General features: G+C 50.7%; 2 protein-coding genes across 3 annotated transcripts; one reads left to right on the forward strand and one right to left on the reverse strand.

Moving 5' to 3' along the window:
• Positions 1-262: 262 nt before the first annotated feature.
• Trub2 (TruB pseudouridine synthase family member 2) lies at positions 263-14,658 on the reverse strand. Of its 2 annotated transcripts, XM_075985639.1 has the most exons (8): positions 14,475-14,658; positions 13,260-13,391; positions 12,019-12,093; positions 10,370-10,431; positions 8,821-8,902; positions 5,344-5,416; positions 4,327-4,463; positions 263-3,137 (listed from the first exon to the last, which is right to left on the reverse strand). In XM_075985639.1, the coding sequence occupies exons 1-8, from the start codon at positions 14,581-14,583 to the stop codon at positions 2,890-2,892; spliced, it is 918 nt and encodes a 305-aa protein (XP_075841754.1). In that variant the 5' UTR covers positions 14,584-14,658; the 3' UTR covers positions 263-2,889. The 2 variants fall into 2 exon arrangements, with proteins under 2 accessions (XP_075841754.1, XP_075841755.1); XM_075985640.1 differs by lacking the exons at positions 8,821-8,902; positions 10,370-10,431 and having other exon boundaries at positions 2,753-3,137; positions 14,475-14,657.
• Positions 14,659-14,745: 87 nt separating this feature from the next.
• Coq4 (coenzyme Q4) lies at positions 14,746-23,831 on the forward strand. The gene is made up of 7 exons (XM_075985641.1): positions 14,746-15,329; positions 15,410-15,541; positions 16,726-16,822; positions 17,361-17,463; positions 21,753-21,882; positions 22,770-22,863; positions 23,244-23,831. Exons 1-7 carry the CDS (start codon positions 15,260-15,262, stop codon positions 23,413-23,415), a joined length of 798 nt encoding a protein of 265 aa, XP_075841756.1. The 5' UTR covers positions 14,746-15,259; the 3' UTR covers positions 23,416-23,831.
• The last annotated feature ends 2,815 nt before the right edge of the window (positions 23,832-26,646 follow it).

Consider the following 26,646-nt stretch of genomic DNA (forward strand, 5'->3'; position numbering starts at 1 on the left):
TCTGTGGGTCCAAAGCATCTATAGCACAGAAATATGAGCCTAAGGAGAAAATGGCTTTTTAAGAGAAATCCTGAGGTGGAGAGCGGGATCATTAACGGTATTTGAAAACCCACAGAAAAACCCATTTGATAAACTTACTAAAAAATATAATTAAGGACCAGGCAGTAGTGGCGCACGCCTTTAATCCCAGCATCAGGAAGCAGAGGCAGGAGGATCCCTGTGAGTTCAAGGCTAGCTAGTATACAAAGTGAGTTCCAGGATAGCCAGTAACAGAGAAATCCTATTTCAGAAAACAACAATTAAAAGTTACATATAAACACACACACATATACATATTTAAGAACAGAATACACTACACAGGGGTGAAGCTTTGCCCCAGAAGCCACAGGTTATTATGGTAAAATGCTGGTGTCCAGTGTGGAATAGCTGGTCAGGATGGTCCCCAAGATCCCCCAACAGTACAAGCTGATGTCGCTCTTGGCTGCCCAGCAGAACATGACAGTTACACACTTTGGTCACTGGACATGAGGAAATCTAGAACCAACCTGGGAACCCCCTTTCATAGTGCTGGCGGGTGCTGTACAAGCTACTGGGGGAGAAAAGCCAACCAACCGATTTCCACAGCGGTGAACCCTCAAGCCACAGTAAAAGACAGTCTCGGCGGGCTGGAGAGATGGCTCAGAGGCTAAGAGCACTAACTGTTCTTCCAGAGTCCCCGAGTTCAAATCCCAGCAAGCACAAGGCGGCTCCTAGGCATCTGTAACTACAATCTTGATGCGATACCCTCTTCTGGTCCACACAGTGCACAGACATACAAGCAGATAAAATAACCACATACAAAAAATGAACAAATTAAAACCACCTTGGCACGATATATGTTCATTAGTGCAATAGTGGCATTAGTATTTGAGGTGACCAGCAGTTTCCTGATCAGACGTAGAGCCTGCTCCATAGGAGGGAATCACGCCTGCAACTGTAAATCTGACAAGAATCCGTGGCTGAAGAGATCTTAGGGAAGCGACTACTGTCTTACTCAGCTGCCCTCTAAATCCCATCTTTACACAGAGCTCAGAGCAGCTCTCACCTACACAGCGCAGGGCAGCGCTCGCCTCGTCGGAGACTCACTACTGTCCACCCAGTGAACAGCAGTTAGATTGTGATTGTGGAGTGACATCTATACCACACCATCTCCCTCGGGGCTTGGGGCACGTCTCAGAAGAGATTGGGGACGCAATTGTGAAAATGTCTCCTGGGCATGATGTATTACAGCAGCTTTGGCTGCCTGCAGGAGATCAAGTCAGTCAACTTTCCAGCGAGGATGTACGGGGCTTATGGGACCCTCTGTCTTGAGCCCAAACTGGTGAATGATCAGCTGCTGGAGGAGGAGAACCGTTTCTCTTCAGGGATGGCCCCGTTCCCATGCATGTGTCCCACACTAACTGGTCTCAGGGGCTCATAAAATAAAGACTTGAATTTGAGAGGGGGACATGCTGGGGAGGGGGGGGTCTAGAAAGAGTTGGAAGGGAACCAAAACATTGTATATGTGTATGCCACTCTCAAAAAATAAAAATATTCTAAAATCCCTTCAAGCCGGGCGGTGGTGGCGCACGCCTTTAATCCCAGCACTCGGGAGGCAGAGGCAGGAGGATCTCTGTGAGTTTGAGGCCAGCCTGGTCTACAGAGTGAGTTCCAGGACTGCAAGGCTACACAGAGAAACCTTTTCTCGATAAACCAAAAAAATAAATAAATAAATAAAAAAGAAACAAAAATAACTAAAATCCCTTCACGTCCTCTCTGCGGCACCCTCCCGTCAGCACCGTGCTGAGGATGGCACCACACTCCTCTGCCTTTTTCACTGTAGACGTGAACAATTATCAGTCTGTACCTGCTCACAGCCAGGGCAGTGGTTAATTACATACGGTAGGAAACTAAACTCTGGGGACCAGGGAGAGCATTGGCTGCTCTTCCGGAGGACCAGTGGTCCATTCCCTGTATCCCTGTGGTAGCTCGCAACTGCTTGTAACTCCAACTCCAGGGCTTTTCCGCCCTTTTCTAGCCTCCATGAGTCACGGGGTACAGACAACACACATGCAAACACTTGCATGCATAAAAGCAAACCTTTTCAAAGTAATTTTGGGCTTTTTATTTTGGAGATGGGTTTCATGTAGCCTAGAACTCATTATGTAACCAAAAATGACCTTGAATTCCTGAGCCTCCTGCAGGATTAAATACTGACGTGCACTACAAAGGACTCCAGAAAGAGTGGTCCAGGCTGGTGTCAAACGCTGAGTAGTACTGAGATCACAGGTGTGAGACACCACCCTGAAACAGTGAAGATTCTTCCCTAGGGGATAACACATCCCAGCATCAGTCATAGGAATCTGGATAAATCACCAGCAGGCATTAGGTGTTGAGGTGACACTGCCCAGCTCTCCAAAAAGCTAAACACTGGAAGCAGCACAGACTGGCCTTAAATTCACTACGTGGCCAAGGATGGCCTTGAACTCCTGGGCAGAGTCATCATGCCTGACTCTGCTTTGATTTTTGAGACAGGGTTTCTCTGTGTAACCCTAGGCTGGCATTGAACTGTCAAGATTCTAGTCTGAGCTTCCCAAATAGCCAAGATGATAGGTCCGGCCACCGCAGCCAGACTATCTCTGCAGCCACTCTGTGTCTCAAGTAAATGGATCCCCTTTGTTTCTCTGGCATGGCAGGCGTGGGCACTGCTCGGGCCCTTAATACCACTCTCTGCAAAGTCATCAGCTCTGTCCTGTAAAGAGCCTTTGTCTCTGCCCACCTACATCTGGGCATTCCCTGCCCTGCATAGCTTTCCACCTCCAAATTGGAGTCTGGGTCCTCGAAGCCCCAAGGCTGCCCAGCACTGGAGAGCTACCGGTGGCCCAGCCTTAGTCTCAAGTTCTTTTTCAGCTCTGCTGCCACCCGGGGGGCTGCAGCCTGGATGGCATCCTGGATGCTGTGTAGGTCCCACTGGGTTCTCAGGAGGGCATCGTCCAGCGTGAAGAAGCCATCCCGAGTGCGCCGCACTTGCACGCAGACAGCGGTGGTCTTCAGCTCCAGGCCAATTTCATGCACCAGCTTCCTCAGCTGCTGCTGCGTCTCGTGCATACACTGCACCTCTGTGGGAGAGAGACACGGACAGACATGACTGTCAGAACAGCTCTAGGCAAGCAGATCAGGATCCACAACCCTTGGTCTCCTCTCCACAAGGAACATCCTCCTCCATGAGCTGCTTTTTAGTTTTGTTGGAGGACCTGGAGCACGGCAGTTGTGCAGACCACAGGCCTCACCTGCACCTGCCAGGTCAGATCCCAGCTCCGGATGCTGCAGCTGAGCTGTGAGCAGGCTGGGCTTCCAGCAGCACTGCTCACACCTGGTCTACCCATGGCCCGGGAGTAGGGCATGAAGGCAGCACTTTCTTTTTTTGTTTTTTGTTTTTCGAGACAGGGTTTCTCTGTGGCTTTGGAGCCTGTCCTGGAACAAGCTCTTGTAGACCAGGCTGGTCTCGAACTTACAGAGATCCGCCTGCCTCTGCCTCCCAAGTGCTGGGATTAAAGGCGTGCGCCACCACCACCCGGTAAGGCAGCACTTGTAGGGCTTACTGGCTGGGCTTTTGGTAGTGCTCAGGGAAGAAGCCAACAGCACACAGAAGAGGCTGGGTGAGGCGCAGAAAGTGACAGTGACGTCTGAGGGGCCTCTAACAACATGGACAGCTCTGAAAAGGAGCTGCTAGATCCATGAGGCCTCTGCTTCATGTTGTTTTGGGTTTTGTTGAGGGTGGGGTGTCTCATGACATGGTTTCTCTGTGTAGCTCTGGAACTCACTCTGTAGACCAGGCTGGCCTCAAATTCACAGAGATCAGCCTACCTCTGTCTCCTCAGCACGCTGGGATTAAAGGTGTGCGCCACCACTGCCACTGCCCAGTCCAGCCTGTTTCTTTTTTTGTTTTTGCTTTTCAAGACAGGATTTCTCTGTATAACAGACCTAGCTGTCCTGGAACTAGCTCTTGTAGACCAGATTGGCCTCGAACTCAGAGATCATCAGCCTGCCTACGTCTCCCCAGTGCTGGGATTAAGACACCGCCCAGTCCAGCCTCTGCTTCTTTAAGGCTGGCCTCAAAGGCTTGGGAAGAGAAAGGAGGCAGAGGGCAGTCTTTGCATTGTTACTCTGGGCTAGACTGAGCTTGGATCTGGTGGATAGAAGCCACCTGTGGCTAGCCAACCAGGGCAGTGTACGCTGGCTTTGGCTGCCACACATCACTCCAGATCAAGGCTCCATCACCTCACTCCAGCTTCCTGAGTGACTTACCTACAAGGAACTCAGGAGGTGCAAAGTGCAGGCAGCGGATGCCACAGATGAGCATCGGGGACTTGTTCATGGGCCGGATCACACCTTGCACAGCCATCTCATAGGCCTCCTGGGACTTCAGGTCCAGGTTGGAGTACCTGGGGCCAGGAGGGTCAGAATGGGAGGCCAGTGGTAGCTGCCCCACCACGACAGGGCTCTTCACTGTCCGCTACATTCCTCTCCTGTCATCTCCCAGTCTCCCCCCGCCATCACCAAAGGCATCGTCTGCCAATCCCTGCCTTTACCTATCACAGGCTGAACAATCCTGACCCTCCCTGTGCACTGTGCTCCACCCCAGGCACCTTACCTGAGGAGTGCAACCACAAGGGCCCTCCCCACAAACGCCCCAGATCCAGGGTCCCAGGTATCATCCTGGTCCCTTCTTTCTGTGCTCACTCTCCTCTGCCGCTGCTCCCCTGCTGTCTTCCACAGGGCACTCCCTTACAGCCTTGCTTGGTCTTCCTCACAGGGTCCCCAGTGAGATCACAGTCCCCAGCAAACCTTATCCTGCTTCCCTGTGACCCTGCCCCAGCCCCTCCCACCCCAAGCCCTGACTCTTGGCTTCTGAGTACACTGGCCATTTCAGTCCTGGCACCCCTGCTACAGGTGCGTAGCACAGGGTCTGGCTCCCGCTTATCCTTTGAGCATGCTCCCTGAGCCATTTCCTGTGATCTCAGCAGGCTCTACCCCTGTTCCTGTCCCCACCTGGAACACTGTGCTCAGGTACAGGTCTGGAGGACAGGGGCTTTTCTTGTTCTGATTACAGGCAGCTGGTTAGTTTCCTGGAAGCCCAGGAAAGTCAGAAGTCCCAACCAGCCTGGTGGAGGGCTCTTAGCCCAGCTCCCGGCAATCAGGTGACTCCATCACCCACTCCTACACCCAGTCACCTGTGCCTCAGTGGTGTGGGCCCCTCGTTTCTCCACTTTAGATCACCTGCGCTTGCTCAGCAGGGCAGAGGGAGCTCTGGGATCTACTTACATCACCAGTGCCTTCTGGTGGGAGCCTTGGATTACAGCCAGGATCCGGTCCAAGTGTTCTCTGGTCACATGGTCTGGAAGAGGCACGGCACAGGGGAGTGTCAGTCTACAGACAGCCACAGAGGACAGACTGGGCAAGTGTCTGTCACCCCGAAGCAGCCCATTTTGAAAATGGTCAGAGCATCCATGGTGGAGGGGGCAGTCATAGGAGGCTGTCTGTTCAGAGCCCGTTAGGAAGGCTCGACAACATGCGCAGGCGGCACATCCCAGCGCCTGAGAGTCTACAGCTGGAGGATAATGAGCTGGGAAGCCAGCCTGGGATACAGAGCAAAATGTTGTAACAATAAAAGTAACTGCTAGGTAGTGGTAGCACACACCTTTAAGCCCAGCACCCAGAAGGCAGAGGTGGGCAGATCTCCGAGTTCGAGGCCAGCCTGGTCTACAGAGTGAGTTCCAGGACACAGAGAAACCCTGTCTCGAAAAACCAAAAAACCAAAAAAAAAAAAAAGAAAAACCCAAAAGATAAAATGTGTCAAAAGATAAAAAGAAAAGTTGATGATGAGGCTAAAGATGGCTCAGGGGTTGAGAGCACCGGCTGCTCTTACAGAGGACCTGGGTTCTGTCCCAGCGCCCACATAATGGCCAACAACCACTTGTAATTTCAGTTCCAGGGATTCAGTGCGCTGACCTCCACAGTTCCCTGCATACATGTGGTATGTGTATACACATATACATAGGAACGCACACATATATGGAAAATTATTTTTAAGTTGATGAAAACTGGACTCTCTGCTCAGCAAGATTCAGTGTGTGTGGAGTTTCCTCTGGAAATGAAGGAATTCACAACGTGACTTGCCTTAATCTGGGGCTGTCCATGCTAGTGATTGCAGGAGACAGGCACTACCTGGCCAAATTACAGAAGTAGGCAGCCAACCTCTATGCAATGGCAGGATTTGGGGACAGTTACAGCTGAAGCCTCATCGACCGCAGTCTCTAGCCGGACTGCACTGAACCGCCATGCCACCGAGATGGACTTGCTTGTCTCCCTCCCTCTGACAAGCCCAATCCAGTGCTTCCTCATCCAGGAAACCCTCCCAGATCTCCCAGCTTCTTCCTCTTCCAGGGAGCAACACCCCCGACCCCAGCCTGCTAGCTTCTTCCCCTTGATGACTTTGCACCTGGGTCTTTCCCAACACCCACTGTACCCTGACTTTTACTCTACTTTTCACCGTGTAACTGATATACGAAGAACTGGGGATTTTCTTCGTAAAAGTCCCCAATTCTTCGTATATCAGTGGTAGAGCAAGCACAGGCCGAGTTTGGGCCTCAGGACAGACAAGAAAAAAAAATGTGTGTGAATCTCCTTTTAAAAGTTTTTATTAAAGCTGGAGAGATGGCTCAGCAGCTGAGAGCACTGGCTGCTCTTCCAGAGGACCCAGGTTCAATTCCCAGCACCCACATGGCAGCTCACAGCTTTCTCGAACACTACTTCCAGGGCTTCTGACACCCTTACACAGACATACAGGCATGCAAAACACCAAAGAACACAAAATAAAAATAAATTATATAAAATAAAGTTATTAATAGCTGGGTGGTAGTGGCCTAGGCTTTTAATTCCAACAATCGGGAGGCATAGGCAGGCTCTCTGAGTTCAAGGCCAGCCTGGTCTACAAAGTGAGTTCCAGGACATCCAGGGCTACACAGAGAAACCCTGTCTCAAAAAACTAAGAGTTCTTCTTCTTATTATTATCATTTTAGCTTTTTTGAGACAAGGTCTCACTGTACAGCTCTGGCTATCCTAGAACTTGCTATGTACACCAGACTTCAAACTCACAGAGCTCCTCATGCCTCTCTACCTTCTACCTTCTGGGTGCTGGGCTTAAAGGTGTGAGCCACCATACCTGACTTTCTTAAAAATTTTTAGGTTATGTGAGGCACGATACTGGTGCATATAATACCAGCATTCCAGAGCCAAAGGCGGAAGCAGGTGGATCTTTGAGAGTTCAAGGCCAGTCAGGGTTACAGTTTCAAAAGAGATTGGCTAAGGGCTGACAGGATGGTTCAGTGGGTAGAAGAGCTTACTGCACAAAACAGGCAATCTGGTGGGAGCTCAGCCGGATGGGGGGCGAAGAGGCTCTTAAGCTGGAAAACTTTGGTCCCTATTTTGTTCCTTTGCAACTGGAAGTTGTCACCTGCCCCTGCTGAGTTTGACCCAATCCCTAGAATCCATGGTAGGAGAGAACCAACTCCAGAAAGCTGCCGTATAGTCTCTATATGTGTGCCATGGCACCCCGCCTCATTCTCTTACCTATGTGCAAACACACACACACACACTAAAAAAGCTAGGTCAGCATGCCAGGCATGATTGGATCACATCTGTAATTCCAGCACTCAGAGGCTGACATAGGAAGACGGCCATGTGTTTAAGCCCAGCCTGGAGTACATAGCAAGACCCTGTTTCAAAAAAAAAAAAAAAAAAACCACAGATGTGCTTCCCCAGATCCTGGCTTCCTCCCACCACCCTGACTTGGAATATTTGTGCACACTGTGAAGATGTGTCTCTGCCTAAGGCGCCTTCTGATTGACCTAATGAAGAGCTGAAGGGCCAATAGCTAGACAGGAGGATAGCTGGGATTTCCGGGGAGAAAGATCTAGGTGCACAGATTTCACCAGACTCTGAAGAAGTTGGACATCCAGCAGAGAATAAAGGTTAATGAACCACATGGTAGAACGTACATGAGTAGAGACAGGTAATTTAAGCTATAAGAGCTAGTTAGGAAAAAGCTTACGCTAAGACCAAGCTTTCATAATCAGTAGTAAGTCCCTGCTGCATCATTTCTGGGGAGCTGGTGGCCCCACAAAAGAAAGTCCGACTACATTTGAGAAAGCTTGTTACAGTAACAGAAGCACTAGCTTGCTCAGGGTTTCTATGCGTTTGGGATGCTGACACACACTGGACGTCCAAACACGGCTTTACTGATATGTGGCTATCTTTAATCTGCTGCCAAAGAGGGGCAGGTGAAGCCAAGTTCATCACCACTGGGCCCCATGTGATCCACCCTGTGTCCTCCAGCCCCTAGTCGATTGCTGGTGCCCAGAACTATCAGCTGTCGAAGGAACACTTGAAGCCCCGGGGCCTGTCTTGGAAACAGGGCTAGTGAGAAACCACTTATCCTCCATCCATCACCACACACCTACACTTAATATGATTCTTGGCTCTGTGCAACTCATATGGCCACCGATGAAGCTCCCCTTCTGTGAGCATCTACTGCAAGACCGAGGTGGGGAACATTTGAATCAGTGAGGAAGCAGGCCCAGGGCATTCTGGGAGACAGGTGGTGAGTGCAAAGCTGCGGCCTGGGCTTGGTGTGCCAGAACCAGACAGGCACCAATGTGATCTAGAAGGGTCAGGGATTGAGGCGATGGGAAAAAGGGAGGCTGAGGCAGCCACCTCTCCTGCCCCACCTCCGACTCTCACCATACGTGGTCTTCTCTATCAGCCGCCCATCTTCACAGAAGTTATCTGTAGCCTTGCCTAGGTGGCCGCGCACTGTGTAAGCCTGTGGAGACAGGACAGGGAAGTCCCCATTCTAAGCTCTGGAGCTAAGGAAGTGACAGGCTGATGCTGGATGGAGCCTGCTGCCCTTCTACCCTGGGGAGAGTGTGGGCTCTGCTCTGGAGCTCGGCCAGCCCTCTGTGCGCTGCTCCCAGTGATCTGGCATGGTGCCAACTCTAGTCTCCACCCGCCTGCAGTAGACTGTCAGCCCACACAGGTCCTGTCAGCCCCTGCGCCCTCCACCTGCCTGCAGTAGACTGTCAGCCCACACAGGTCCTGTCAGCCCCTGCGCCCTCCACCCGCCTGCAGTAGACTGTCAGTCCACACAGGTCCTGTCAGCCCCTGCGCCCTCCACCCGCCTGCAGTAGACTGTCAGCCCACACAGGTCCTGTCAGCCCCTGCGCCCTCCATCTGCCTGCAGTAGACTGTCACCCCACACAGGTCCTGTCAGCCCCTGCGCCCTCCACCTGCCTGCAGTAGACTGTCACCCCACACAGGTCCTGTCAGCCCCTGCGCCCTCCACCTGCCTGCAGTAGACTGTCAGCCCACACAGGTCCTGTCAGCCCCTGCGCCCTCCACCTGCCTGCAGTAGACTGTCAGCCCACACAGGTCCTGTCAGCCCGTGTGGGCTAAGTCTCAAGGCCCATGTCAAGGCCAGGGCTCACTGCTCAGAGAACTCCCTTCTGCCAACTCTTCCTGGGGTGATGATGGTGAGGAGGACAGAGACGGCGAGGACAGTGACACTGACTCAGTTTGTACTCTGTCAGGGACAGAGCCAAGGTTTCATCTGCAGCCATTTTAATCCTCAATGAGACTGTCTCAGGGAATGTTCTCTTCATTCCCATCACAGACTTGAGGAAACTGGAGCACAAAGATGCTCCCCGCAGGACACACGGCCTGCGGCTGGAGGAGGGGCAGAAGATGGATTCTGTACTTTTTTAGTGCTGTGTCTCCCCACAGCCCTGAATTGGGGTTGTGAACTGTGCTGGTCAGACCTGAAGACACAGAGCTCAAGTGTCCCCTCAGCAGGCATCACAGTACCAGTCTATGTCCCCACCCAGCCCTGGGGAAGCCCGAGGAAAGGACGGTGACATCCACACCTCGGCCTTGCAGTGAGAACAGAACGCTGGGCTCAGACTGCGGTGTGGGACAGATCCAAGCTCAAATTTCAGCTGCTAAGCTCACACAAACTGTGACCCTGGTGAGGCACCTTTCTCCTAAGCCTCAATTACTCAGCCGGAAAATGGGAGAGCAGGTAAGTGGGGTGAGGTTTCCGTGAAGGGATCCACACACAGCTCATGGCTGTGGCAGAGTAGAGCAGGGATGGTACTTGATGCTCTATCACTAGTTATTCCCAGTCAAAAGGTGACAGAAAAGGTTTGCTAGTGGCCTAGGTCTTTCCTGTCAGTGTGAGCCCTGGGAAAGAACCAAGGGATAAACAGGCTGTCCCCATATTTTTGGAGCACCATACCTTGGTGAGGTGAGCATCATACATGTTGGTGAGGAGTCTGCATCCATGTCCCACGGCGAGCACTGGAAGGTAGTCAGACCCCTCTTATACCTAGAGTCCCCTTCCCTGGGAACTACCTTGCCGCTCCCTGCTACCAAAACACTCTCCCTTCTCTTGCTGCTGCAGCCAGAAAGGGACATGGAGAGCTCTGACATCCAGATTGGAAGCCCCTCGGAACAGATGTCCACCCTAATCTCCAGGGTTGGGCTAGGCTGGGATCTGGCTCATGGTGGGAAATGGGCCTGAGCACTTGAGGGAGCTCCCAAGGGGCTCTGAAACACCCCCAAAGCAAGAGACCACTGTCCCCGCTCCATCAAATTGTAATTACATTTGGGGTGGGAGGGGCGGCACACACCTATAATCCCAGCACTTGGGAGGCTGAGGTTGGAGAACCTTGAGTTCCAGGACAGCCTTGCAAGTAGTCAGATATTGTCTCAAATAAATACATAACTGCATAAACTTTAAAAATAAAATAAATCCAAGTCAAGCTGAGGCGTGCCTACAATCCCAGTGCTTGAGGAGGGTCAAGAGTTCAAGGTCATTCACAGCAAGGTGAAAGCCAGCCTGGGCTCACTAAGACCCTACCTCAGAAAGCAAAAGTGAGTGAGTATCTGGGCTATGTTTTGGTTTTTTTGTTTGTTTGTTTTTTCTAGACAAAGTTTCTCTGTGTATCAGCCCTGAATGTCCTGGAACTCAATTTGTAACTCTGTAGACCAGGCTGGCCCCAAACTCAGAGATCAGCCTGCCTCTGCCTCCCAAGTGCTGGGATTAAAGGCGTGGGCCACCTGGGTCTGACTCTAACTTTTAATGGCTTTGGCCCTTAAGCTCTGAGTCAGTAAAACAGATAAGGAAGCTCAGGCTTGGGGAAGACAACACATAGGAAGCTAAGGGTACAAAGGAAAGACCTAGAACAGTGGCCTATGGGGCCACTTCCTGCCTGTTCCCTGATCTGTTTATTCGTCTGTCTAAAGACATGAATGGCTTTCCATTCACAGCTAGAGAAAAGGACAGGGAGGGGACATGAGATCATGTCTGACTGTCTGCACCTCAGGAAGAAAGATGAGGGAGCCAAGACTGAGGAGGCTGGACAATGCAGCTACCACACGACCCTGAGGCCACAGGTGGCTTGTGACTCAGGGCTTCTGGCAATATCCAGACCCTAGCCAGAAGACAAAGCCATATGCCTAGGCTGCACCCTAACTTAATGGTGGCTCCTCTGCGGACATGAGCATTTACTGGCTAGGCCAGGTCACCCCAGCTCTAGTCAGTCTCTCTCTCTCTCTCTCTCTCTCTCTCTCTCTCTCTCTCTCTCTCTCTCTCTCACACACACACACACACACACACACACACACACTCATATAGCATCTACCACAGGTTTGGTAAATAATGTCCCTAAAAGGCCTTGAACCACAGGTCATGCAGGAGTCCCTCAACAGAGGTGGACCCTCCCCTTGCACAAATCATCCTCCCAGTTGATGAGACACATGAAATCACGGGAGACAGCAGTGGTGAGAAAGGAAGGTCGGTCAAAACATGGGCTGGGTTCCTGATCCTTCCTGATCCTTCCCCAGCCCACAGACCCACACTCCTAAGCTGAGCCCACCTCTTACCCAGCACACCAGAAGCCTGGGAATCCAAGCGATGTCCAACACCAATCTTCAGGCTGGTAAACGCTGGGCCACGTACTGGAAAGAAAAAGCCAGTTCATTTCCTCAACTGATGAGCCCTGGGGATGGTTTTGGAATATGCCCTCATTCCTAGAACAGAGGAGCTGTTAGGGCTCAAATTATGATAGGCTAACGTCTCAGTCTTCCCCTCCATGGAAGCTGGGACCAGTACTATTTCCCCAGTTCCCTGGATCCAGAGAAAGGAGAACCAATGAGGTTCCTTGCTCTGCCCTATCACCATTCTCCCCACGAAAGGCTCCAAGACCAGATATTACATTGGGGATCAGGAGTGGGGATTCTCTGCATGGCATTTGCTGGTAGAAAACCTGGCCATTCTCCCACTGAGACTGTGGGCTCCGTGAGACCTGGACTCTGTCTACAACACCACCCTATGGTCCAGATCCAGTCTCTCAATGACTAAAGACTGAACACAGCTTAATGTGTCCCAGCGCTTCAGAGGCAGATGCAAGTGATCAGGATCAACTATAGAGTGAATTCAAGACCAGCATGGACTACAGGAGGCTCTGTGTCAAGACACAAAAGCCAGCTGGTGAGATGGCTCAGTGGGCAAAGATACTTGTTGCTAAGCCCGCTCGTCTCACTTTGATCCTGGACCCACATGGCAGACTGAGAGAACTGACTCTCAAAAGATGCCCTGACTTCCACACCCATGCCCTGGCATCCACGCAAATGCACATACACATCAAATAATGCATTTTTTTAAAGAACATACCTGACAGAACTACAGTAAGGAGAAAGGTAACCCAGTGTGTACAGGACAGGTATTAACTAATTAACAACCTAAGTCTACCTGCAGTCCTCAGTTTCTGTACAGAGTCCACACACTACAGTTCACAGGTCTGCCTCGTTCTGAGACTCGGTCTGTGCTGCCCAGGTTGGCAGGGAACTCCTGAGCTTAAGTGATCCTTCTGCCTCAGCCTCCATAGCAGACAGGACTCTGGGTGTGTGCAAATATGTCAGTCTTAACCAGAATATAGAAAGGCTCCCTCCTCTCCATACCGTCTAGAGTTGCTTTGCACTACAATGGCAAAGCTGAGAGCTGCTGAGGAAAACACACGGACTGTAAGGCTTAAAATGTGTACATCTAAGGACCTTTGCCAGTCCCTGGGCTAGAAGTCTAACTCAGGCCAGGGATTTCAGCCTCCTGCCTGACTCTGCCTTACCGAGTCTGTGAGTGGAGAGGGTAGGCACACTCGTGGCTGTGAGAGTCAACTTCTTCTCTTCACTGCCTTCCACGGGGCCTAGCAAGAAGCGAACACGGTGCTCAGGAGCCGGAGGCTTCGCTGCATTGAGACCTGAATACAAAGGAGCACACTGTCAACACTGTCCCAACACCTGGGAGAAGGGGTAGACCTATGGTAGGGTAGAAGATAGATTTGTGTAATGTAGAGAATAGAATGAGAGGCCTTAAGAAAAGGCATTGGGGAGATGGCTGGAGAGATGGCTCAGAGGTTAAGAGCACTGGCTGCTCTTCAAGAGGACCTGGGTACAATGCTCAGCATCAACACAGCAATTCACAGCTATTTGTAAATCCAGCTCCAGGGACTCTGACGCCCTCACACAGACATACAAACATGCAGGCAAAACACCAATGCACATAAGATAAATTATTTTAGAGAAATAAAAGCTGGGCCTGGATGGTGGGGAAGGAGGATTACTACATGCCTTGAGTCCCAACATTCAGAAGGTTAAGGCAGGCAAGTTTCTGTGAATTTGAAGCCAATCTGGTCTACAGAGCAAGTTCCAGGACAGCCAAGGCTACACAGAAAAACCCTATCTCAAAAAAAAAAAAAAACCAAACAAACAAAAAAAAAAAAAAAACCCAGACCAAAACTACAAGAGTCCTGAAGAAAAACTGGGCTGGAAATGTGGAAATGTAGCTCAGTTGATGGAATGTTTACACAACACGCAAGATGCCCTGGGTTCCACCCCCAGCACCACAAACAGGTGGTGGTGCACTGATGTAGTCTAAACCTTGGGAAGTGAAGGAAAGGGCATCAAAATTCCAAATGAGGTTACATGTGAGTTGTTTTAAAAAACGAAAGAAAAAAAGACAAAAATTTGTGGTTTGAAGCTCGGTGTGGTAGTGCATGCCTGTGGTCCCAGCATTTGGCAGGTAGAGACAGAAGTCCTTACTGATTTCAAGGTCGTATTAATTAATTACTCGAGACCCTATCTCTATAATAGTAACCGTGCAAAAACCAACAGTATGGAATGCGTTTCTCTAGCAGAAAACAGCGGAGAGTGGGGAGTAAGGAAATGTATATAAGAGGAAAGCGGCTATAACCAGGCGAATGTGTCACGTGACTGTCTGCAGGCAGGATCCGAATCAAGATGTAACTAATGCAGAACCGTGGGGTCGGCGTCGAAGCGCTCACCTTTCAGCAGTTGCAGCTCCACGGTCTCCCGCACGTGCAGCCATTTCAGCCCGGGAGGTTTATAGACCGCGAAGAGCCCCTGCAGTCGAGCCAGACCCGAAGACCCCATGGCTGGCACTCAGCAGTACATCATCCAGAAGCTGGGATGCAAGCGGAAGAGCCATTGTGGTCCGTTCCCAAATGTGGTCCCTACTGTAGGTCGCTGCCATGTTTCCTCAGCCGGAAGAGGTTCTTTTGTCATTGTCCTCCGGGGGAAAACATGAGGTGGGGAGAAGGAAATAGGGCCGAATGTTGAACTGCACAGCTCTCGGTTATGGTCTTTCGGGAATCCCTTCCAGGAGTTTTTGTTTGTTTCTCATATATCCCGGCTGCTCTCGAACTTGCTCTGTTGCCAAAATTTTGTGATTTTCCTGTCTCTACATTCCAAATACTGGGGTGACAGATGTAATTCAGACCGCTCTTTGTGTTTTAGGCATGGTCTCAAGTAGCCCAGGCTGGCTTCGAACTTAGTAAACAGCCAAGAAGGACCTAGAACTGATTCTCCGGCTCCCAGGTGTCAAGTGCTGGGTTGACAGGCATGCGCTATCAATAACGCCTAGCTCACAGCAGAAGTCTTACGTCAGCGGAAAACAGAGCCTGTGACTTTCTTTCTCACTCCCCGGTCCATATTACAGCACTTCCGATCAAAATGGCACAGTGAGTGCCGTCCCGGTAGAGCCTTTTGACTTCTCCGGCCTCCGTCGTGCCAGCGGAGCCCCGCCCACCCGCCGCGGACGTCCGCTGCCATGGTGACCCTCCTGCTTCGCTCCCTACGTCTGCACCGCAATCGCCCTCGCGGTCACCGGCCAGCTGTAGGTGAGCAGCCCTGACCTGGGCATTCGCGGCGACTGGAGGAACCGGGCTCCTCTCACCCGTACCCCTTCCCTGCCCCGCAGATGTACCCCACAGGAACGGGAGCCATGGCACCCGCCCGCTGTACCCGGACCATATCCCCACCACCTCGCTGCAAAAGATACTGCTGGCCGCAGGCTCGGCGGGAATGGCGCTCTACAACCCCTATCGCCACGGTAAAGCCGTTTGCTCCCCGCCCTTGAATGCCCGGGCCTCTTTCATGACCTCTGTCAGAGTTGGTTTCCTGACCGGAGAATCAGGCAGTCGCGGGCACCCAAACCTGACTGTGTCAATCTCATAATCCCCAATAACGTTTATGATAATCAGGTGCCTGGTTCTAGCCAAAGTCACTGCAATGAATCTGCTGGGCAGAGGGAGGAGAGGAGAAAGAAGCATGAAATTTACATACAGGTCTGGGTTTTTGTAATTTTTGGGAGAGTCTGTCATCCATGCATATTAACCTTTGGACTGAATGACTTGACAGTACACACCACATTGTCACATTCTCACTAGGTAGTAAACTTGGTAAGGTCAGGAACGTGGTTTTCTTTGCTGAATCAGTTCAAGACCAGCTTGAGCTACATGGCCAGTCTTTGTAAAAGAAAAGAAGACGGGAAGGAGAGGAAGAAGACCTATAAAGTCACACCTAGTGATTGTACCTGCACTCAAATCTAGCACCATTTTTAAGAATTGTTTTGTTAAAACAAAGCCTGATGTAGACTAGGCGGGCCTCTAACTCGCTACTTAGCTCAGGATGACTTTGAATTCCTGATTGTCCTGCCTCCCCACCCTGCGAATGCTGGTATTAAAGGTATGTGATGCTGGGATTCAAACTCCAGGCTTTGAGTGTGCTAACCAAGCACTCCGTTGGCTTAGCTACGTCAGCCCTTCATTGCCATTTAATCTCAAGCCTGGCCTGTACTAATCAGTGAAAACATGGTAATCTTTTTTTGGAAATGGGATATGAAAGTCATTCACACACTCTGATGATCAAAGCCTTCACATTCTCGTAGGTTAGTAATGTTAAGAATACCAGCTATTGCCAGCTTTTGGGAGGCAGAGGCAGGCAGATGGCTCTCTGTTAGTCTGAGGCCAGCCTGGTCTGCAGAGCGAGTTCCAGCATAACTAAAACTAAGGCTGTTACACAGAGAAACCATGTCAAAGGAAAAAAAAAGAGCTATTATGATGGCAAATACCTTTAACCTAGCACTTGGGAGGCAGAGGCAGGAAGATCTCTCTGAGTGTTTGAGGCAAGCCTAGTCTACATAGTGAGTTCCAGGACAGTCTGTACTACAAAGACAGGCTGTCTTAAAAACCAAAAGGACCCCACCCTCCATCTGTCCCATTTCTGTCCTTTTAGACATGGTTGCAGTTCTAGGGGAGACCACAGGATGCCACACCCTGAGATTCCTCAGGGACCAGATGAAGAAGGATCCAGAGGGTGCCCAGATCCTACAGTAGGTCCCAACTTTGCCTTGACATTTGGCAGGGGTCTTGACCTTTCTAGAGCCACGCTCTGTTAGTCCTCTTCCTGTAAGGAGCCCTTCAGAGGACTACGGGTGGACAACACACTGCCCGGGCACTGCTCAGTACCAAGAGCATGCATACACGTGTATAGGCTGGATCCCCTGGGTTGAACAATATGTTGTCTTAGTCCAGGGTCAGCATCAAGACTCCACTTGCATTAAGTCTTAGTGTGTTAGCTGTACCCCTCCAAATGTGTTCTTGCTATCCCCTTCCTGCAATGTCACTTGGGAATACTCTTATCACATCTGTGACTCCTCGTCTGACCAGATCATGACTTTGAAGGTGCTAGCTCAGCCCTGATTTGTGATGTTCTCCACAGTCCCCAATACTGCATGCAGTGCTCCATTAGGGCATGTTTCTACATGGATGTCCTATGACCCTTTGCGTACCCCAACTTCCTCTATATGGCCCTTTCACTAACCTTGGCTGACACATTCCCAGTCTCACTTCCTGTATTCTGTCTTTCAGAGAGCGTCCCCGGATCTCACTGTCCACCCTTGACCTAAGCAAGCTCCGGAGCCTGCCTGAAGGCTCTCTGGGCCGTGAGTATCTCCGCTTCCTGGATGTGAACGTGAGTTTCCAGGCTCTGTGCATCTAGCAGTTCCAGCAAGGGCAGAGAAGTGGCATAGGGACGATAACCTAGGGCAGGGAAGTGCCTGAGCTGCCAACTCAGACACGAGTGCTTTTCAGTCATTTTTCTATGGGATGGGCAAATGGGCTGGGAACGTCATCCCGGATACTGGCACCGGCTGGAGGTTATTAACCTCCTGTTGCATGCCAGCTGCCAGGCTGGTACATGATCTGGCCGGATCCTCCCAGTGACCCTGTCAGGTATGTTCTGTTGTCATCCTCTTGCAAGAGATGAGGACACAGACACAGCCTAGTGAAATACCTTGGTCGCTTTACAGCTAGTTCCTCTCAGGTCAGTGTTCAACGCCAGCGTACTCTCTGACCCACTGCCCTGTGCCCCCCTGCCTCTCTCGAGTATGGCCAGCACCAGGCAAGGAAGATGGTGAGAGGAAAGGGGGCTCTCGATGAAGCACAGTTAATAAAAATTCAGAGACTGATATTGGGATTTAACCTGAAGATCCAAAAGGCAAAGCAGCCAGCCACTGGCTCTTACCTCGACCTCAGTCCGAAATGGTGATCCTGACTCCAGGAATCTCAGAATGAGACTGTGACTAAGAGCTGTCTCCTCCCATTTTATAATCCTCTCTGGGCTGGGATTAAAGGCATGCACCGCCTGGTTTCTATGGCAACTAGTGTGGCTACTGGGATTAAAGGTGTGTGTTACCACTGCCTGATCGGTAAGGCTGGCCAGTGCGGCTGTTTTACTCTCCCGATCACCAAGCAAACTGAAATGCCACTACACTCCAGCTGTCGATGGACTCACCACTCAGCATTGGTCACCATCCTTCCACGTGCTGGGGTGTAGCAAGCCAGGTTCCTGTCCCTGTGCAGCTTGTGCTCTTATGACAGAGGCAGCTAATGAAGTGGTTTTGAAAAAGCTCAAATGAAAACGTCATGGTCTGGGGATGTAGCTCTGTTGGTAGAGTTCATGCACAAAGCCCTGGGTTCCATCCCCAGCACTGCATGAACTTGGTGTGGAGTAGAAGGAAAAGGATCCAAAGGTCAGGGCCAGCCTTATCTGCATAATATCTTTTTGGCCATCCTGGGACACATGAGACCCTGCCGTCCCCTTTTGTGGTGCAGAGTATTTCTTGAGTACTTAGAATAACCAGACTTCATTCTCAACCATGGGACACAATGAACAAAACTAGCCAAACTCCTGCTGCTGGTAAGCCTAGCAGATGGACGCTCCGAAGGGAACAATATGATTGACATAGGGTATCTCTGGATGGGTAGAGGAGACCACTTGGTAGAGCTGTCTGGAGAGACCCTTCCAGGGAAACTTGGAAGATGAGGCGATGTCACTCTGTAGAGTTCTGGAGAAGAGTCCTCTAAGCCCTCTTGAGAAGGATGATGCAGAGGTCGGGACGACGGCTCTGCTGGGATGGTGCTTGCTGCTTAAGCATAGGTACCCGAGTTTGGATCCTCGGCACCCATGTGCAGCCAGAGCTAGCAGTGCATACCTGTAAGCCTGGCACTTTGGAGGGAGGGAGAATTGATTCCAGAGCTCGCTGTCCAGCCAGCTGATCTGAATCAGTGAGCTCCAGGTTCAGTCTGAGATCTGTCTCGGAAACTAAAGGGGCATGAAGGAGACACTCAACACCAACCTCTGGCCACACACACAAGCCATGCATGTGCATACGAACATACACATTTAAAAAAAACCCCGAAAATCAAGTCCAATGCTGTGATGTGCACCTACAAACCTATTACTTGAGAGGGTGAAGCAGGAGGGGTGCCACTGAGTTCATAATCAGCCGTGGCTACATAGGGAGTAGCCAGCCCTGCCATACTTACATGGCAAGATCCTGTCTTTAACAGGCAGATGGGCTGGAGAGATGGCTCCGTTAAGTATGCTTGTTATGAGCTGGGTGGTGGTGGCGCACGCCTTTAATCCCAGCACTCGGGAGGCAGAGGTAGGTGGAACTTTGTGAGTTCTAGGCCAGCCTGGTCTACAAAGCGAATTACACAGAGAAACCCTGTCTCAAAATTGAAAAATAAATAAATGTGAAAACTAAATTAAATCAAGGCATTGCTTCAAGACAGTAACCTGTCTCTTGCCCTCTGCTAGCACCTGTGCCTTGGCAGGGCCGTCTCCGTCTCTTGCCCTAGTTTCACCAGGATGTAGGTTATTTCATCAGTGAGAACCTGCCCCAAGTGCCACCGTGGGAGGGACAGCTTCTGATTCTCCAGAAAACTCAGGCCTGTTGATGGGGGGGGGGGGTACTGCGGGCCTGGGCACTTTACCCAGCATTGTCCCCACTGCGGTGGCAGTCTGGAAATGTGGCGCTTCTAGGACAAGGTTTGAGCCCTACAGAGATTTAGGTGAAGGATCATGGTAAAGCCATGGGAATTGAGGCTGACATTGCTGAAAGATGTGGTCATCCTTTGGCAAATCAAAGGAACGGAGATAGTGCCCTGCCAGTCTTCCCCGTTCCACAGCCCTACACAAAGCCTACCCGGAAGAAAATCCTTTTATCTTCAGGGCACTAATGTGCCCAGTTGATAATGAATGCCAAGGCTACTGGGTTTAAAGGCTTACAAACTGTGTTCCGGGTTAACTCAGCCACTTCAGCTGTGCGATCTTGGGCCCCACACTTCGCCCTCCTAGCCATGTTTCTTTGCACCTATTTCGAAGTTCCTAATAGTATCTCCCTCCTAGAATACTGAGAGGGCAGAGGATGGCAGAGTGGGTAAAGGATGTCATGTGTAGCTGGCCCATAAGACATTCTCAGTGAAACCGACTGCTGTTTCTGTGATGGCTTCAGCTTCATACAGCAAAAAGAAATGAGGCTGTGAGACCCAGCAAGGCCACAGATTAGCACCAAGCATAGCGCTATGCCAGAGCTGCTGCACAGATCTCAAGTCTGTCAGCTCCTGGGTAAGTGGAGGGCATGCTTGGAGCAGGCTGGCCAGGCTGACCCCGTGTGTTCAGACACCGATGCAGACTCAGGAGCAAGGTTCAGTAAGTGAGGATAATCCACCTCCTTACCTGTGCTCAGAGAGTGTACATACCTGTAATCCCAGCAGAAGAATGGCCATGATTTCAAGTTCAGCCAGGGATGCACAGCAAGGGACTTCCTACAAAACAACAGAAAAAAAGTTGTTCATCTGGGTCCTGCCTAGGCACCAGAGTCACAGCAGTGAGTGAATGGCAAGCCCTGTCCTCAGGTGTCCAGACTGGACTATATGGAGGATTTAAAGCTTCCTAATGACCCCAGGAATAAAGCGAAAGGAAGCCTATAGAATTAACTTAATAGTGACATTTTGGCATTTACTTTTGACTTTTAGAACAGGCTCATAGCATAGCCCAGGGTGGCCTCAAATTCTTTATGTTGCGGAGGCAGAGGCAGGCAGATCTCTGTGAGTTCGAGGCCAGCCTGGTCTACAAAGGGAGTTCCAGGACAGGCTCCAAAGCTACAGAGAAACCCTGTCTCGAAAAACCAAAAAAAAAAAAATTCTTTATGTTGCTAAAAATGACCTTGGACTCCTGATCCTTCTGCCTCTGCCTTGAGACTGCTGGGATTACAGCTATGTTCCACTATGCCTGGTTTCATCAGTACCAAGGGTATGGTAGGCCCTCACCCTATCAACCAAGCTACACCCTCAGCTCCATGGCAACCATTAAGTTTATAGTTCAGTAATGGTGTATTTATTTTGTGTGTACAAATTTATATGTGTGTGTGTCTGCATGTGTGTAGATTCTAGAGATTGACAAGTGTCTTTCTCAACTTTATGTTTTGAGTCAGCTCGAACTTGGAGATCATCAGTTTGACTAACCTGGCTGGCCTGCAAGTCCCAGGTCACCTCCTGGCCTGCTGTTTCTGCCTTCCATGTACTGGGGTTACAGGCACATGGGCTGCAACCATGCTTTTGTTTGTTTGTTTACTGTGTAGCTGCTGGGGACGTACAACAATCACTTTATTGACCAAGTCGGCTCCCCAGCTCCTAGTATGTTCATTTTTTATGCAACTAATCCTAGAACTTCCTTTCTTACAAAACATAAAGTCCATACTCCCCCTTTCCTCACTAAGGCTGTAGATTCCAACAGGCATTGTGAGTTGGGAGTGGGAGCAATCGGGATCTTCCCCTGTTGGTAGGTGTGGATGGAAACAGGATTCTCAGATAGGGTATGAATTTGTGGGGAATGGCTGAGACTCAACTAGCTGCAGGCCAGATGAGTCCTGGGGGCTGATGGGAAGGAGTCCAAGTAAGGGTTGTGTTTGCCAGAGGGTCTCCCCAGATACACGAGCACCTACCCGTTTCGTGGACGATGAGGAACTAGCCTATGTGATCCAGAGATACCGAGAGGTGCATGACATGCTCCACACGCTGCTGGGGATGCCCACCAATATGCTGGGTGAGTGCTGGGGTGCCCACCAATATGCTGGGTGAGTGCTGGGGTGCCCACCAATATGCTGGGTGAGTGCTGGGGTGCCCACCAATATGCTGGGTGAGTGCTGGGGTGCCCACCAATATGCTGGGTGAGTGCTGGGGTGCCCACCAGTGTGCTGGGTGAGTGCTGGGGTGCTCACCAATGTGCTGGGTGACTGCTGGGGGTGCCCACCAATGTGCTGGGTGAGTGAGTGCTGGGGTGCCCACCAGTGTGCTGGGTGGGTGAGTGCTGAGGTGCCCACCAGTGTGCTGGGTGAGTGAGTGCTGGGGTGCCCACCAGTATGCTGGGTGAGTGACTGCTGGGGTGCCCACCAATGTGCTGGGTGAGTGAGTGCTGGGGTGCCCACCAGTATGCCGGGTGAGTGAGTGCTGGGGTGCCCACCAGTATGCTGGGTGTGTGCTGGCCCAATAGAAAACTGAGTGGCCAATGGCAAGGTAACCCACCCGTTCTGTCTTCCAGGCAGGGTCCCTGTTCATACCTCTTCTTTACCAACTAGCTCAGTTCCTGCCTTGTCTTCTGTATTATATGTGCATCCTGGTAGCATCCCTGCCCTACATCCTCTTTCCTCCATGCCTGCCTCCCCTTGTCTCTAGACACCAAGGATCCCTGCTTCTGAAACCCATAGAAACTCCCTGTAGCCTGTACAGACCACTGTTAGCCTGGCCTTTGAGATCCTCTGCATGCTGTCCCGATGTGCTGGACCTTCCCTCACTTCTAGCCAGATGTCCCACAGCCCATGTAGGATGGGACTAGACGCCAGCAAACAAACCTAGAAGTGTAAAAGGAGACCATGCCTCACTGGGGGCCGTTCCAACACCACTGACTCCCCGCTCCTCACCTCTTACCTCTAGGAGAGGTTGTAGTGAAGTGGTTTGAAGCTGTGCAGACCGGCCTGCCCATGTGCATCCTGGGAGCACTCTTCGGACCCATCCGCCTCCGTGCTCAGTAAGTTTTCTGGGGGTGGAAGGAGACTCAGAAGGTCTGGGGCTCCAGGAAGTGGGTAAGGGCATACAGGTGCCCGGTGCCTCCCCAAGAAGCAAAGGCGAGAAGAATGAGGCAGAAAAGGAAACTGAGGCAATGAACAAACAAGCCCCAGAGTCTTGGGCCAGGCCTCAGGGCCGGATCAAAATGAGCATTGGCAACATGAAGGTGTGTTTCTGGAGTTGGACGGCTCTATATTTAAATCTGAGCTCCACCGGGTTCAGGGTGTGTGCTATGGGACATGGGAGCTTTCCTCACTGAGGGCCGCCTAGGTCTGAAGGAGGGTTGACTGAGCAGTCTGCTGTGCCCTTTGGGACCTTACGTCTTTCCTTCCTATCCCACAGGAACCTACAAGTGCTGTTCTCTGAGCTGATCCCTTGGGCAATCCAGAACGGGCGCCGGGCCCCATGTGTCCTCAACCTCTTCTACGAGCGGCGGTGGGAGCAGCCCCTGACAGCCCTGCGGGAAGAGCTGCGCATCAGTCCTCCCCCGGCACATATCCAGGGCCAGGCCTAGCCTGCACCGCTGCACTGCTGCACCGGGAGGGCTAAGCCTGCCTCTCCACACACTGCCTTCCTTGGGACAAAGGAGCCCTTCTCTTTGAACCTTGAATACAACGTGTTATTGATCGTAATGTTCATAGTCACTGCTGTCATGTGCCTTGAGGCCAGCCCAGGAGAGAGAGCAGGCAGGGCCGTGAGGGGTCTGTGAGCTATCCAAAGAGAGCAGTTTGTGTGCCTGGAACAGCCATCTTGGATCATCGTGGATTGTTCAGCCCCTCTTCTGGACAGTTACCCTGACAGGGCATTCTGTCAGGCTCTGTGTCTTAGAAGGCTTGACCACTGACTACACCCTGTTCCAAAGCCCTGGAAGGAATGGTGAGGAAGTGGGTGGCATCTCTGCTCTGAATAAAGGTTCCCATCAGACCTAGAGTGCTCGTCTCCCTTGGTCTTAGGCCTGAGGTGCTGGTTGTGGGGATTCTTTCCCAAGTTGCTGTCATTGGGTCTGAAGTCAGGCAGTCTAGGAATCAAGTCCCCAGCCAGCAGAAAGCTAACAAGTCTCTTTTTTTTCAGGGCGGGGGAACATGTTTCAAGACAGAATTTCTCTGTGTAACAGCCTTAGCTGTTCTCAAACTGGCTCTGTAGTCCAGGCTGGCCTTGAACTCACAGAGATCCATCTGCCTCTGCCTCCCGAGTGCTGGGATTAAAGGTGTGCGCCACCAGTGCCCTGGTGTCCCTTCTGTTTCTAAGCCAGACTTCTGACATCAACACAGGATCAATGATAGTGCCTATGCAAGAGTCAGAGGATAAAGCTGCTTCTGCCTCCCTAATGAGAACCAGCAAAGCGCACCGGTGAGATGGCTCAGCAGTGGAAGCCCTTGCCACTGCCCCGTGGCCGATTTAGTCCCCAGGACCCAAGGTCTCCATGCATGTGCCCATATACACATACACTCAACAAAATAAAATTTCAAAGCTGGAAGAAAATAAAACAGGGCCCATTAGATGATTTATGAAAGTCAAAGCATTTGCCACCAAGCCTGGCAACTTGAGTCCTTCCCCAAGACCCACATATAGACGGTGAAAAGCAACTTGTGCAGATTGTCCTCCGATGACCACTTTCGTGCCATGGTAGGCATGCACTCACATATATGAAATAAATACAACGTGAAACTTTATTGTTAAAAATGATGGGTTCAGCAGTTAGGAATATTTGTTGTTCTTACAGGGGACCCGGGTTTAGTTCCCAAACTCCACATGGTGGTTCATAACCACCTATAACTCCAGTTCTATGATCTGTTGCTGTGATCTGTTTCTCTCTTCTGATCTCTCTGGGGCCCAAGCACACTTAGGATGCTTATAAATACATGCCCATAAAATGTTCATACACATAAATCTTTTTAAATGAACAATGAAGTGTTGAGGATATAGCTCAGTGTGGAGCAATTGTCTGACCTGCACAAGGGTCTGGGTCTCATCTCCAACACTACACGTACACATGTAACACCATAGGCAGCATTGATGCTGTCTGTGCTTGGACACGCAGGCTCCTGGGGCAGCCCTAGCCCCGCCACTGGCCTGCTCTGCTTCCTTGCGCAGTCTCGTTTCCTCTAAGCCTGTCTCCCATCTTTAAAATGAGTTTGGAACACCTAACGCACATGAGATGGCTGCTCGGTAGGATGGTGCCTGGCAGCACTTGTTACATCATGAGCTCTTAGGAAATGGAAGTTGTCGTTGGCCAGGAAGGTCTATAGTGAGCTCTGAAGTCACCATGGGCAAAGTCAAGCAGAAGGATTGCTATAACTTATAGCTCCTCCAGCCAAAAGAACGAAATGGCTATGTGTAGTTGTGGGTGTGACTGGTAAACACCTCTGAGCCTAGCCCTGGGGGTCTGGGGAGCCTGAGCTCCCTGGGAGTTTGCCGAGCTGTTCTTGGTTAAGTTAGCTGCTTTCAATGTGCATGTTAGCTCCTGTGCAGCTGTTACAGAGAAGCCACTAAAGGATGGCAGGGCCAAAGAGTCAAGGGAGCTGAGCCTAGAGCAACTTCATGGACCAGAGGCTTCCCTTCCCTCCTATACATAACCACTCTGACAAAAGCAGTGAAAGGGAGAAGTGTTTCAGTCCATCTTGGGGTGAAGGTAAAGCAACAGGAGCATAGAGAAGCGTGTAGGAGCTGGCGGTGGTGCTGCACACCTTTAATCCCAGCACTTGGAGGCAGACACAGGCTGAGCTCTGAGTTCAAGGCCAGCCCACATTCCAGGCTTTCTCTTTTGGGCCACCAGCCAGTTCCAAAATCATGACATGGAGACTTATTAGTTATGAATGCTTGACCTTATCTTAGTGCTTATTTTAATCTGTTTCTCTTCATCTACATTTTGCCTTGGGGGTTTTTACCTTCCTCTCTCCTTCCCTCCTTTCCTCCCTCCCTCCCTTCTTTCTTTCTGTTGGTGGAGGGCCCGCTTGTTCATCCAGCCATCCAGCTAGCTTAGACCTGAAATAATCACACAGAAACTGTATTAATTAAATCACAGCTTGGCCCATTAGCTTTAGCTTCTTATTGTCTAACTCTTACATATTAATTTAACCCATTTGTATTAATCTGTGTATCACCACGAGGTCATGGCCTACCAGCAAAGATTTAGCACGTCTATCTCTAGTGGCTCCATGGCAGCTCCCTGACTCTGCCTTCTTCCTCCCAGCATTCAGTTCCATCTTCCCCACCTACCTAAGTTCTGCCCCGCTATAGGTCCAAAGCAGTTTCTTTATTCATTAACCAATAAAAGCAACACATCAACATCTTTCTCTCTTCCTTCCGTCCTTCCTTCCTTTCTTTCCTACTCTCACTGTTTCTCATGTCTGGCTGGCTGGCGGCTGCCTGGCTTCTGGCCCCAAGCATGTCCTTCTCTTTTCCCTTGTTCTTTTCTTCTCACTCCAGCCTAGATTTCTCCTCCTACTTATTCTCTCTGACCTCAATCCCTGCTTCTCCCTCGCCTGCCTAGCTATTGACTGTTCAGTTTTTTATTAGATCAATCACATGCCTTAGGCAGGCAAGGTTAAACAGCAACACATCTTTACATAATTAAACAAATGCAACATAACAAATGTAACATACCTTTAAATTGCTAACAAAGGCAGCAGAAAAATGTAACAGATCTTTACACAGTTAAATATTCCAAAACAAGCCTGGTCTACAAACTGAGTTCCAGGACAACCAGAGCTATACAGAGAAACCTTTGTCACAAAATAAGACA

This window comes from Microtus pennsylvanicus, chromosome 9, assembly GCF_037038515.1.
Source record: "Microtus pennsylvanicus isolate mMicPen1 chromosome 9, mMicPen1.hap1, whole genome shotgun sequence".
In the NCBI taxonomy this organism is placed as follows: Eukaryota; Metazoa; Chordata; class Mammalia; order Rodentia; family Cricetidae; genus Microtus; species Microtus pennsylvanicus.

Bases quoted from the DNA above. Each gene is read 5' to 3' on its own strand.
- Trub2 (XM_075985639.1), bottom strand. From the start codon at position 14,583: ATGGGGTCTTCGGGTCTGGCTCGACTGCAGGGGCTCTTCGCGGTCTAT. The intron at 5,417-8,820 runs GTGAGAGTCGGA...TGCCTCTTCCAG, and splicing joins GATAGAGAAGACCACGTATG to ACCATGTGACCAGAGAACAC. The intron at 4,464-5,343 runs GTAAGTAGATCC...TCCTGGCCCCAG, and splicing joins CACCAGAAGGCACTGGTGAT to GTACTCCAACCTGGACCTGA.
- Coq4 (XM_075985641.1), top strand. From the start codon at position 15,260: ATGGTGACCCTCCTGCTTCGCTCCCTACGTCTGCACCGCAATCGCCCT. The intron at 15,330-15,409 runs GTGAGCAGCCCT...CCTGCCCCGCAG, and splicing joins CGGTCACCGGCCAGCTGTAG to ATGTACCCCACAGGAACGGG. The intron at 15,542-16,725 runs GTAAAGCCGTTT...CTGTCCTTTTAG, and splicing joins CTACAACCCCTATCGCCACG to ACATGGTTGCAGTTCTAGGG.